This window comes from Notamacropus eugenii, chromosome 5, assembly GCF_028372415.1.
Source record: "Notamacropus eugenii isolate mMacEug1 chromosome 5, mMacEug1.pri_v2, whole genome shotgun sequence".
In the NCBI taxonomy this organism is placed as follows: Eukaryota; Metazoa; Chordata; class Mammalia; order Diprotodontia; family Macropodidae; genus Notamacropus; species Notamacropus eugenii.
Window position 1 is genome coordinate 399,578,948 of NC_092876.1, and position 14,282 is coordinate 399,593,229.

Sequence of the window (14,282 nt, forward strand, 5' to 3'; positions counted from 1 at the left end):
TCTGGATTTTAGAGTTCTCTATCACAGGATGCTTGTTTGTCAAGCAAAGCTGGATGGGAAGGGAGACAGAAATATGGTTCAGGTCAGGGCTAGTCTTGGAATCTGTCAGGAGCCCAGGTTAGGCAAATGGAATGGACAGGCTATTAACTCCTTGAGAAAGTTGAGGGCATTTGTTGGGTCTCAGTATTTGTCATACTCATTGAGTATGAGTGATTAAGTCTCAGCATCCCAGTATGATTTGCTTGACTTCATACCATTGTGGATTAAAGCCACTCCTTTGTACTGGAAAATCAGTCAGAGAGGTTCAGATGGCACTTAATCAGAGAGGAAGGCAGGAGAGGATAACTGCTTGCCAAAGGCTAATGGCATAGTATCCATGTGACCCCAGGAAAAGACCCATGTCAACCAACCTCCTAGATTGAAGACAGCATCTTAGAACTAGAGCTGGGAGGGATCTCAAAAATAACTAGCTCAACTGTATTTTGAAAATAAAGAAACTGAGGCCCAAGCAAAAGTGACTTATCAGCTATTAAGCATCAGAGGTAGGATATGAAGTGGGTTTGTCTGACTACAGAGCCATACTGCCTCCAATTAAAAATTAATAAAATGTCCTGAGGCAGCAATTTTTTAAACCATTTTGGGCATCACAAAATGCTGTTTCAAATTGGTTCTCTAATACAATTTCACCAGAGGAAAAGCAATTTCCTGGACAGTGCTGCCAGGTCCCTGGATAATCCTGCACCCAACTTCCTATATAGAGGAGGGGGAATATTTCCTGGACAAGGCCAAGTTTCAAATCCAGGAGAGTTCTGGGTTCCAGCCTCCCAAAGGAGTAGGTGTTCCCACAAAGGAGCTCTCCCAGGGAGAAGACAGAACAGGTCTATTCACAGGGGATCCATCTCTGGGTAGGTATCAAGTCAATGAGTCAGTCAAATCAACCCCACACACCAAGACTTCAGCAATTACCCAGGCTGAGGAGAAATACTTAACCTTCCTTTTCAAGGAGCTATTAAAGTCAATCAGTAAGCATTTATTAATTCCTACTATGTCTTTGTCATACAAGGATGAAAAAACATCCCTCATCCTCAAGAAACTTACATTCCAGCAGAGGAAACAACATATATTTCTATAGATATAGACAAAATATTTACAAAAAAAAGATATGAGGTGATTTTCGAGGGAAACTGCAAGCAGTTAGATGGAACAAGAAAAATCTAATGCAGAAAGTATCACTGGAGTGGAATCTTATGTGAAACTAATGATTTTGAAAGATGGAGTTGAGAAGAGTGTTTTCCAGGAATGAAGGAAAGGCAGAGAGATACAAGACAGAATGCTGTATATAACTGCAAAAAGAACAGTTCAGATCAACTGTAGATTGTGAAAAGAGGAAAACTGTATAATAAGCCTGCAAAGACAGGTGATGCCTCAGCTAAGGGCCTGAAATGCCAAACAGAAAGAAGCATTTATAGTCAATCCTAGAGGTAACAGTGCTATTGATAACAGGGTAATACTGGTATTAGAGTTTATGGAGCAAGGGAATGGCATGGTCTGACTTGCACTTTGGGAAAATCACCTCGGCAGTTACGTAGAAGACAGATCAGAGTGGGAAGAGACCTGGGGAAGAAGGATCAATTTGGAGGCCACTCCAAACATGAGATGATGAAAGCCTACACTGTGGTAGTGGCTGTGAAAAGGTGACTACACCAAAGATATTTTAGAGGAGGAAATGACAAGATTTGCAACTGATTAGATATGTGTAATGAGGAAGGCTAAAGATAACATCATGGTTGCAAACCTGGGTAACCTGAAGTCTGACAGCACCTTTCACAGAAATGTCAAAGTTGAAAAGACAAATGGTTTTATGAGGAAAAAGACAATGAGTTCTATTTTGGAAATATTGAATATGAAATGCTTACAAGTTTCCAGTTCAAAATATCTAACAGGTACTTCAGATGTGGAACTTTGAAGAGAAACTAGAGTTAGACTCTGTGTTCTATAGACCTGAAAATATAAATTACCTTGAAAAAAACTCCCTAATTGAGAAGAATTTCTGGAAAATAGGAAAGTAATCTGGAAGAAATTAGACCATCATTTTATACCATATCCCATGATAAATTAAAAATGAACATGTAACCTAAATATAAAGATCATACACTATAAAAAAGTAAGAAAATAAACAAATAATATACCTTTCACAGTTATGGGTAGGGAATGAATTCTTAACCAAATAACGAATAAATTAGGAATCGGATAAAATTAGATTAAATAAACCTATTTTGATTACAAAAAAATTAAAAAGCTTTTACATAAAATTAATGTATTTAGGATAAGAAGGGAAATGGTAGAGTTGGGGGGAAATATTTTTGATAAATTTTTTTCTAGAACAAAAGAACTACAAACTATTAATCTCATGAAAGAACACTTTGAATCACTAGTAAAAAAAAAAAAAAGAAAAGAAATGCAAATTAAAACAATTCTGAGGTTTTTAACCTCACCTAGCAATTGGCAAAAATGATAAAAAATGAAAATCTTCAGTGTTGATGGGAGAAACAGGTATACCAGTGAATTGTTTGTTGGAAGAGCTGTGTCCTGAAAAAGCAAGCTGGAATTATGCAAATGAAGTTACTAAAATGTCCACACTCTCTGACTCAAAAATTCCCCTGACAGGCATATACTCCAAGGATGTCTCTGACATTTAAAAGAATGACTCCATATACTTTGCGCCAAGCACTGTGCTAAGTGATGGAAATACAAAGAAAGATAAAGAGACAGTTCCTCTTCTCAAGAACTGCAGGCAAGGCAGATGACCACTGATTAGGGAAATGACTGAAAAAACTGTGGTCCATTAATGGAATGAAATTTACTCTGCTATAAAAAATAAGCATGATGAATGCAGAGAAGCATAGAAAGACAAACATGACCTGATGCACAGTGAAGTAAGTAGAATCAGGAAAAAAACATACATAATGACTTCAACAACAGAAATGGAAAGATCACCAACACAAAACAACTAAGAATGAATATTAGAAAACTATAAAGTACAAGCAGGCCTCAGAAAAGAGATATGAGAAGACATTCACCCACCTCCATTCCTTTGCAAAGACCAAGGTACACAGGAGTGCAACACAGTGATTTTTTTCAATGTGTGGACTAGTTTTATTGAAATTTTTTTCCTCTTTTTCTTTTTCTATAAATTCGTTTTTATAAGGAATATCTTTCTAGGACAGGAAAAGAAGAAGACAGCATGAAATCTAAGTGAAGACAAAAGATAGTTTAAATAAATTAAAATTAGGTGAGTATATAGATCTAAGACTTATCTGCAAAAAAAATTGTAACTAAACCTGTGGGAAAAGATAAAATCATACAATGGGGCAGTATTAAAGAGAAGGGGTCCCAGGAAAATGCCTTGGGGAACATCCAAGTAATTTATCAGAACAACCAATGGTCCCTAAGCAATTAGATCCAAGACCTTTCTCTCTAGTTCAAGGACTCTCCTCGCTCAGGGACTGAGGGATTTACAGACCCTGGGGAGTCCCCATCAGAAGCATAGGGACTCCTATGATTAGCTGATCTGGAGTGAGGAGGAAGGAGAAGAGGGAGAGCTCACAAGATTATTTTAGGGCAATGTCCATCAATCACAACCCCTTTGTCAGACCTTTCACAGGTCATCATCAGCTATAGGCTATCTTGGCAGGAGCCATCAAACACTAGTGTCTGGTCAACAGTTTCCTAGGGACTAAGTTAGTTGTGGGTTTGAAGCAAAGGTGTTAAGATGTATATAAACCTTATTTAAATATAGTGTACTTAAGAATGGCAGGGGGGGTACCATAAAATCCTTATTACAGACCTAACTAATATGTATGATTTATCTAACAAATCAAATACAATCAATATAATCATTAAAACATGGTTAAGTATGTATAATCTGCATAACTCTTATGCAGATTGGGGGCAGGATACAGATAAATCAGCAATAGAAACTGAGTTTCAGAAGATTAACAGAAGAACTAAGAGAGAGCAGCAGCATAAAAATCCAGAAAAGAGAGTATCTAAAAAGAGAAGATGTTCAACAGTTTTAAGTTCAGAAGAGAGTTCAAGAAGGATGAGGATTATCCATACCCTTCATAAGGAGATACAAAGACCCCAAGAGAGGCTCACCTGCTGTAACCTCATCAAACAGATCAAGTTCTCATTCCTCTAAATTTAAAATGTATATCATGTTAGTGAGGAGCTAGGTGTGCAGTAGAGTTCAGGGCCTAGAATCAAGAGGAACCAAGTTAAAATCTTGCCTCAGACAATTAATAGCTATGTAACAAGTCATTTAACTCTGCCTCGGTTTCCTCATCCGTAAAATGAGCTGAAGGAAATGGCAAAGTACTCCAGTATCTTTGGCAAGAAAACTCCAAAACAGAACCGAAGAGAATCGGACACAACTGACACGGACTACACAAGAACAAAGTATGTAAGTACTGGAGATACAGCCTGCACAACCTGTGTGGCCTGTGGGCACACCAAAGGATTTCAGGTGGCCCACAAAAAAATAGGGATGCTTTCCTCTACATTTTTCACAGGCCTCCTGAAATCCTTTGGTGTGTAGCCTAAGGGTGGCAGGTTGTGCAGGACTGGGATAGAAAATTGGCCTTGGAGTCAGGATAATGTGGATTCAAGTCCTGCCTCTAACAAATACCATTAGGGTAACGCTGGGCAGGTCATTTCACTTCTTAGCGTCCCAGGCAAAAATTTAAGCTGCAAAATTGTTGCTGCTTGGCATTGGTAGAAGGTGTTTTAGTCTCAAGAGCTGGACTTGAGGATCTCTAAAATCCTTTCTAGCTCTAAAGTCTAATCCTGATGGATCCATTCAGGACATCACTAATCAAATTCACCTTCCAAAGCACATGACCATCATGTCACTCTTGAACTCAAGAAATTTTAATGGCTCACCAGTACCTGCAAATTCAAGTACAAACGTTTGCATTCAAGGTCCTCCATGATTTGGCCCCAACCTCTTTCCAGTCTTATTTCCCATTATCTGCAATTCAACCTAAGAAGTAATTTTAAGTATTTATGTGTAAGGCATTGTATGAGGGAGGCAAGGAGTAAGAAAGTGCCTTTGGCCAAGAGACTTCAAGCTGTGTCTCAATTTCACAGCATCACATATCTTGAACTGGAAGGGGCCTAGAAGCTACCTAGTATAAGTCCCTCATTTCACAGATGAGGAAAGTGAGACCCAGAGAATTAACCAACTTGACATGACTAGTGAGTGCCAGGACTGGGATTTGAACCCAAGTTCTCTAAGTACAGAGCCAGTACTCCTTCTACTGCAACACCTTACCTTTCTTACCTGAAAAATGAAGGAGCTCACGTGATCTCTTCCAATTCTAATGCCTCTGATACCAAATTTAGCTCCCCAAAGCACTAGTGGCTTCTTTGGGTAAATTTATTACTTGGCAGGTACCAGAGAAAGACTTCGGCTGTCCATCTGTTTTCCCAGGTCATACATCTCTTCAATGAGGACTTCCATGCTATATGTCAAACCTAAGCGTTTTGTAATATAGAGCAACCTACTCATATTTACTATGAGTCTTTTCATTGCAGTTCCTCCAATAAGCAATCAAAATGGGGAACAGTGACTAACCTATTATACTTCCTGCTAAAGCTAGATTTCCATTTTAAAAAAAAAGTCAATAAGCATCATAGCTGAGCCTTAATCATGGAGATCCAAGATGAAATCATGAAATTTGCTAATTCTGATAGAAATTTAGTCTAAGTCAAAGTTCAAAATTAGATTCTGAAGTATACCACAAAAAATAACATAGGCTTTTCCTAGAAGACTGAGACAATTACAAAATATCCTATTCTTCATGGCCACAATTTTCCTCATAATTACCAATACTGTAGTTTTTTTCCCCTCTCAACTACTGGAAGAACATTCCACCTTAAAACAGATTGTGATTGAAGTCTTTTTGCTAAAATGTAAACAAACAAAAAATAAGTAAACAAGGACCTCTAGATATCGAAGAGCTCTTTGGCTAAAACTTGTACTCTTCACTTTCCTTACTGTGCCAAACTTCTTTATTCTCTTTATCCAACAGCTAGATGACCTTTATCCTTCTCCTAAAAAACATTTCTTCAGCTCACCCATATCTCCTTGCAGATCGCTACTTTACCATATAAATATGTCTTGATCTTAAAATATGTATGCATCAAAACCTCAAATTTTCTTTCTTTACAAAACATATGACAATTTGAGGAAGGGTAAAAAATTTGTTTTCCACTTTCTACCAAAAATGGTATGGTTTGTAGAAATTACCATAAAAAGAAGTTTCCATGTGTTTAGGAAGGTCTGGTTGTCATGATGGTAACATTATACTATACTTAAATACATTATAAAATTGTCATGAAATTTGTCAAGAAAATGTATACTTATACTTAATCTTGGGTTGGATTTTAGCAAAAATGCTTTTATCACAACTGTTTAAAAAAAAATGAAGCAGGGTATTAATCTAACAGTTGAGAAGAATAAAACCACATTAAAGGTAATTATGAGGAAAATTCTAGTTACAGAAAAAAAATGAATGAAATATACGCCACACATAAAGAGCAGGAAAAGTTTTGTTTTTCTAACCAAGCTGACAAATTAAGGTAGGAAAACTCATATCATGCTTATTAAAGGTGTTTTACAGCTGCATTTTAATTTTTAACATATAGTACAAAATGAAATGATACCTTGAGTTTAAATTTGTCTAGATCATACTTACGGATAAATTGTTAAATATCAAAGTGGCTGAAAGTGTTTCAAGTGCTTGGATGGATGCAAATTTTCTTGAAGCTGCATACAAAATAATACCACTATCTTGAAATTTATTATACACCACTATTGCTTAGAAAGGCTAAAATAGTATGCTTATGTAAGGTTACTTGTCCTCATTAAAAAAAAAAAAAATCTGCAACTACAAAATCACCAAATAGAATCATGAGAGGCAGCAAGGCAGGGGGAAGGGATAGAAGGTGAATTAGACTTGAGTTCAAGTCTTGTTCCTGATACATACAAGCTGTGCGATCTTGGGGAAGTTATACTTAACCTTTCAGTGCTTAAGACAATACCTTACAGTTAAGCTGGTGATCTGCATTAGTGGAGGGATTTCCCAATGAAATTATAACTCCAGTGCCTCCTAACTCCAAACCCAGTGATGGAAAGGAACCGTAGAGATCATTTAGTCCAAACCTAGGTCAAATTGATTAATATCCTCAAAACAGCTCACAAAATATTCCATTTCACATTTTAATGCCTCAGATGATACACTGTTATCTATTAATAACAATAACTAGTTTTTATATAGCATTTACTATGTTTCAGGCAATACAGTAAGCATTTTACATTTATTACCTCATTTGGGCCTCACAACAACTGGGGAGGTAATATGTGCTATTATTATCCCCATTTTACAGATGAGAAAAGTTGGACAAATCAAGGTTATATGACTTGTCCAGGATTGCACAGTTAGCATGTGTCTGAGGCCAGATTTGAATTCATGTCTTCCTGATTCCAAGCTGGGAGCTCTATCCACTTAGCTGCCTCATAGAAAATAAGCTGCCCTACATGATAAGAATCCCATTCTTATCTACTATGGCTAACCACATAGTTAACTAAAACCTGTTACTTCCACCCACTGACTGAAATCTACTCCTTACAGTCTTTAAGTGAGATCCTATTTACTTTGGGACCAAACACAAATGCCTCAGCCTGGCATTTACGGTTCTTTACAATCTCACTCAGACCTACCTTTCTAGTCTTATTTCTCATCTCTCTTCACACATTATATTCCATACAAATTGGCCTACTAGCTACTCCTAGTAGAACTGGTGTTCTATTTCCTACCTACGTGCACTGACAAAAACTTGGGATGCACTATCTAGGAGAATTCTTATCTTTCTTCAAGGCTCAGTTTAGAACTCAGCTTTCCACTTGATACCCACTACCCTACCATGTTGTTTTTCTCTTCTTTCACAAATTACTTTGTATTTACTATATATGTACACACACACACACACACACACACACACACACACACACACACACACTACCCCAAGGTTTCTCCCTGAGAGAAATTTCATTTTTGTCTTTCTATCAAAGCAACTATCAGTATTTTAATTCATAGTGGTTGACCTTTCTAATACAAAAATAATTCAAAGAAACATTTATTGAGCGTCTGTTCTGTGATATGAATAAGATGACAAAGCCTTCCCCCTCAAATATTTCACAATCTACCAGAAGGAAAGAAGACGCAGAAAAAAAGATAAAATGCAAAACAGAGTATGGTGGTATATGAAAAGCATTAAATACTATAAGAGCATCACTGTTTCCATTTTATGGCTGGTAAAACTAAAACATGCCAAGTTAACTGGCTTACTCTAAACTACAAAGCAGCTCATGTAATAAAACCTAATTACCTGAATTTCTAGTTCAGGGCTTTTTCTTTAAATAATTTTAGTATTAACTGATTGACCATATTAATTGGAGAGGGCATAAGAGCATAAAAGAGTTTAGCACAGAAAATATAAGTCTTCTACCTTTTAAACTCCTTGCAATGCTTTTGCATAGTGCTACATACATTCATAGTAGGCATTAGCTGAATAATTTACCTAGGGTATTTTGTCTTTCAGAACGCTATTCATACTCATTTTTTATTTTGTAAAAGCCAGATGTTTGTTTTTCAAAAGTAAGCAACCAAGAGAAAATGGGCTTCTTGCAGTGTTGACCATACAAGTATGTTGCTATCACAACAATTACCAAACATTATTTTTAATTAAGAAAGTTTCTCTTAGCTTCAGTCCCCTAAGACTAACTCAATTCTCAGCTCATCAAAGCCCAGGAGATGCTTCTCAGTAAAATAATGATAGCACAACTTATAAAAACAATGGCCTAGAAAGCTTAAATGTTTTTCCTATCTGGCTTTAGAACTTTTAAATTACAGTTTAAGTATTTCTATTAGGCAACTCATATAATTGTCAGTACCTCAATTCATACTTGTCACACTTATCCCAAAGCGAAATAGAAGATAAACATTGGGATAGGCTCTAAAACGGATTGCCTATGACACGGCTTTTAAAAAATCCTATAGTTTTTCGAATAACATAAAACCTTCAATTTTATATACATAGACCATATCATACCTGTAAACTCTAGATCTTACTTTTTTACATACTTATTTTGAAGTACTCTTTTTTATTGGCTAGTAAGACAGTTCTGATGCCACTGATATATTCACTTAGGCATTAGAGAACATTTATGCTATAAAGGCTTATCCAAAATTTAGTCTGAGAAGATTTTGAACCACTTGTAAGTCTCTAAATTTATATGATTTTGACTATGATAAATATGAAGTCTAAAATGATGGCTGGATGAATTCCTAATAGTTTCAGAAAAAGGAATTACAACATCAGGGTTCTCACAGCCCCAGTTAGCTAATTCCCTTCCTTATACCCCCAACAGCGTTGGAAAAAAAATTTTCACCTGGGCCCAGTGTTTAACATAGGATCAAAGATATAAGGACTATAGAGGCTATCTAGTCTAATCCAGTCTACACATGACAAAATAGAGCCTAGGGAAGACAAGTAACTTGCCCAAGGTCACACAGGTATTATCAGGGTTGGATTTGAACTCAGATCTTTTGACACCAGGGCCAGTCAGTGATCTTTCTGGGGTTTTAGTCTATTTAAAAATATTTTTTTGCTCTTTGTATACCCATGAATTAAAGCACTGAGTAAGTAATAAAATGCTTTGCTATTTACTACATTTTAAAAACCAATTCACCTTCCCTTGAGTGCCTACTAGACATAGAATACCAAACTAGACATCATGGAAAAAAGAAAACAAGAATATATAGCACTTGCCCTGGAGAATTCTAAAATGGTAGATAAAAATTTCCCATTCATTTGGAAGGAGGCAAACAAAATTCAATAATTGCTAGAATGCACTCCCTTATTTTTGAATTGGTGTTCTTTAAGAAGTCGTGTAAAGATAAAAAAAATGTAACACACAAAAAGAATCTTGGACTCGTTCAAAACTGTGTTTATAAAGCAGTATAAATTGTTGTTAACTTGATAATCAACAGGTGAAACTGCTAAATTCTATAAATTCAGAGTAAAAGCATCGTCATGAAGTTTGGAGTTGAAGAAAACAAGGAATAAATATTAAAAAAGACAACCTGATTTTTCCTTATGTTAGTCAGTTGAAGAAATTCAAATGTCATTTTCAGAAACTGGGTATTTCTTTCCTCCTGTAAGTTTAAGTTAGCCCAATAAATAATCTTAAAGTAACTACATTCCTCCTGTAAAAGAGATGACAGTATCTTCTACAAGCTTAAGACTGCTTCTGCCATATAGGGATAAAACATAAAAAAGCACAGTGCTAAGTGCTTTACAATTATTATCTCATTCTGGCTTCACAACGACGCTGGGAAGTAAATACTATTATTATCCCCATTTTATGATAAGAAAACTGAGGCAGACAGATGTTGACTTAATTAGGGTCATACAGCTAGCAACTGAACTCAGGTCATCCTGATACCAGGCCAAGTGGTCTATCCACTGCACCACCTAGCTGCCCCTTCCTGTTCCCTCTGACAGAATAATCAAATTAACAGTACTTTTATTGTAATTTAATAACACTCCTCCATAAGTATACTTTTACACAATTTTTTTTTCCTACAATTTCCAGTCTGCCTAGGAATTTATTAAGGTATATCCAGTTTGTGGCAAGTGTTGGAATCTGGAAATTGTATGATATCTTCTTTCAGGCTTTATCGCTCTTTTTCTGGCAGTTTTTTTGTTTCATTACTCAATAACCCATCAGTTTAGCTGATTATACTTAAAATTATGAACTGAATATAAGTAAACTGTTATGTAGAAAGAGGAAGCCTTATGAAACTCATGACTGTAATGCATCCTTAAACAATTCTACAAAAACTTTTTCCTATGACTGTGTTTATTTTGACATACAAATATCAAAGTAAAATATTTTCTTTAACTGAAATAAGCTATAAAAACAGTTCCCTACAACGAGGGCCATTTCATCCTAACTTTTAAATAGTCTGAAAGGGACACACAATTTTCACCACTTCACCATCTCTTGCTTAAGGAAAGAAACATCTAGGGTTACTTCACTTAATAATAGAAAAAAGTTTTTACCTCATTGAGATACACAAAGGAACTGGACTTATTGGGCAGGGTTAGCAAATAGGAAGCAACATCGGAGAAGCTGAGACTTCACTACTTCCTCAACTCTAAGCTGAAAACCACAGAAAATCCAGTTTGCAGAAACTGACGAGGATTACTGGGCTGCTGACTGCGTCAGGGCTGACAGTTTCCTATTTCCCAGCTGGTGCTTTTGTAGGAGGCCGTGTAATGCACCTGACACCTTTAATAATACTCAGACAGGTGGTCCGGGAGGGAAAAGGTGCTCATCAAGAAAGGCACACGTGCAGCAGTGCATGTTGAGGCAATAGATACCGCGGCTACTGTCAGCTTCCTTTCCCAGTCTTCCTCTAATACCCACCACCTTCCTTCCATTGAGAATCTCCCTTTTATCAGGGCTGTGTAATGCACCCGACCCCTTTAGTGATACTAGGAGAGGTGCAAAGCGGGACAAAGGTGCCCATCAAGGAAGGCAATCGTGCAGTAGTATATACTCAGGCAGCGTATAAGGCGGCCACTTTCAATTTCCTTTTCTTCCTACTAAAACCTTCCCTCTGTTGATAGTCTCCCATTTTATCTGGGGCTACGTACTGCTCCTGACACCTGTAATGATACAGAGGGGTGGTCAGGGAGGCAAAGTGTGCTCAGCAGGGAAAGTACAGGTGCAGTAGTCTAAACTCAGAGCGCCACTTTAAATTTCTTTCCCCTTGCTAACACCTTCCACAGGCTGATAATCTCTCGTTTATCTGGGGCTAAGTAATGCACTTGACACCTTTAACAACACACAGACACAAGTGGTCAGGGAGGCAAAGTGATCAAGTCTCCCATTTATCTGGGGCTATATAGTACCTGACACCTTTAATGATACAGACAGGTGGTCGGAGGTGGGAGGGGAGAGGCGACGGGAGCTCACCAGGTAAAGTACCGTGCCGTAGTCTAAACTCAGACGGCCACTTTCCATTTCCTTCCCCATCTCCTTTCATTGCTAACACCTTCCAGGGGTTGCCAATCTCCTGTTTATCTGGGGCTGTGTAATGCACCTGACACCTTTAACAACACACAGACAGGTGGTCGGGGAGGGTAAGGGAAGGCACCCGAGCCATGGTACAAAATCTGGCTACCGCTTTCAATTTCCTTTCCCCACCTCCCTTAATACCGATGCCTTCCCTAGGCTAATCATTTATCCGGTTTGTACATAGTGTTGCCTATTTTCCCCCAAGAGACAGTGAGCCCCTAGAGGGCAGGGGTTGGATTCTGGGGGTTTGCCCTTTGCCTTTCTTTGTGAACCCGGCGCCTAGTACAGTGCCAGACACAGAGCAGGGGCTATTTATTAATGCTTTTTGACTTGACCGGGGTATACCCGGTACTTTGAAAAGATCCCGGCTGCAAGCGTCCAGCCCCGCCCGGAAGACCATACCAGGAGGAGGGAGGCTCCGTCTCGGGGCGGGGGCAGGTAAGCCCCAGGCCCAGGCTGCCACGGCCAGGAGCGGGGTGCGGGGCGCACGGGGGCGCGACTTTACCTTCTCCCGCTTGTCCCAGCTGTACTGCTTCTGCGGCGGCTGCTCCCCGGCTTCCCCCGGCGCGGCCGAGGACTGCCGCGACTCCTTCCCGGTCTTCCGCTTCTTGGAGAAGAGGCAGCCCATGGTGCCGGTCCGCGGGCTCGCCGCCCGCCCGCCGCGCCGCGCCCCACCCCCGCAGGCCTCGCCCCCTCCTCCTGCGCGCGACACGGGCACGCGAGGAACTCCAACGGGGCGACAAGTCCCCCACCCTCCTTCCGCGGGGCCCCCGGCCGCCTAAGCTGGAGCTCCCCGGGGTCGGGCGACAAGCCCGGAGCGCAGCCGCCCCGCCCCTCCCAGCCACCCCAACACGCACACCCGGGGCTCCCCCGCCGCGCCGAGGCTGCCTCGCCAGCTCCCGGCTCCCGTAGCCCGCTCGCTTCGCCCCCTCTCACTCTCAGGCCCACCGTCGCCCTGACTACCGCCCGCCACCAATGGCTGCTCCGCTCCCTGTGGGCCAACCGAAGTCCCTGAAGCGGCCCCGGCTCCGCCCCTGGTGACGTCAGAGCGTCCGGGAGAGCCAATGGGCTGCAGAACTTCCCCACCCCCACCCCGGTCCCGCGACCCTGGAGAGTTCCCGGGAGCCCCGTACTGGGCGCTTGCTCCGCCCCCTCCCGAGAGCGAGGGGTGGGGTCAGGCGGGGCGGCGACGTGGCAGGCCCCTCCTCAGCCTTTAAATTCGGTGTTGGGCAATGCGGCCGGGGAAGGACCAAAGTGCCTATTTCTGACCTTGTGCCCTTGCGTTTGCATCCTTGCTCCTCGTGGTGAATAATCCTAGGAAAGGGGCGACGCGTGGGGGACTTAAGCAGCCCTAGGTCCGAGCTCCTCCGACCGCTGCGGACTGCGGGACCCTATCTCTTACCAGCCCACCCCCGGGTCCCGGGTCCCGGGACTGCAGGATTGCGGAACGGTGGCTGGCTCCTCCTGAAACCTCCCGATGCTGTTGAAATCACAGACCCCCTTTATTTGAAACAGAAAGACTCGTAAAGGCGAGCCTGGCAGACCGATCACCTAATGTAACACGCCCCCTCCGTTACAGATGATAACCCTGAGGCTCCGAGTTCAAGTTAGCCAGGGACACGGGTGGGACCAGAACCCAGGCGTCCGATGCTTTCCCCTTCACCATGCTGACGTTTTATAATGGTAGGAAAGGGACCGGACTTCACCAAACCATGCGGAACTGTCCCATAACTGTGCTTAACGTTTGACCCAGGGATACCACTCTGCGGTTCGGCCGGTTTTCAGCTGTAGCCCAATCTCTGCGGCTCCGTTTGAGGTTTTCTTGGCAGATAAACTGGAGAGGTTTGGACATTCTTCTCCAGCTCATTTTACAGATGAGGCAATCAGTTAAATGACTTGCCCAGGGTCACACATCTAGTGATTGATTATCCGAGGCTCCATACGAACTCAAGAACATGAGTCTTCCTGAATCTAGGGCTGGCACCATCCGATACCCGCTGCACCACCTGGCTGCCCCAGTGGTAGCAGTACTAGACATATCCCAACAAGGTCAAAGAAGAAGGAAAAGGAA

At 40.7% G+C, this 14,282-nt stretch overlaps 1 protein-coding gene across 4 annotated transcripts in view; it reads right to left on the reverse strand.

Annotated features, from left to right (window-relative positions):
* Positions 1-12,898, reverse strand: part of RP2 (RP2 activator of ARL3 GTPase) — a 76,455-nt gene extending 63,557 nt beyond the window's left edge. For 2 of the 4 annotated variants that reach the window (XR_011968149.1, XR_011968150.1), the window contains exon 1: positions 12,717-12,893. Coding sequence is in view for 2 of the 4 variants with exons in the window: in XM_072614547.1 (XP_072470648.1) it covers positions 12,717-12,839 (123 nt within the window). In the remaining 2 variants the exon portion in view is untranslated. Of the gene's footprint in view, positions 1-3,084; positions 3,106-12,716 lie in introns of those variants that run through there. The other 2 variants (XM_072614547.1, XM_072614546.1) reach the window with 2 other exon arrangements.
* Between the last annotated feature and the right edge of the window lie 1,384 nt (positions 12,899-14,282).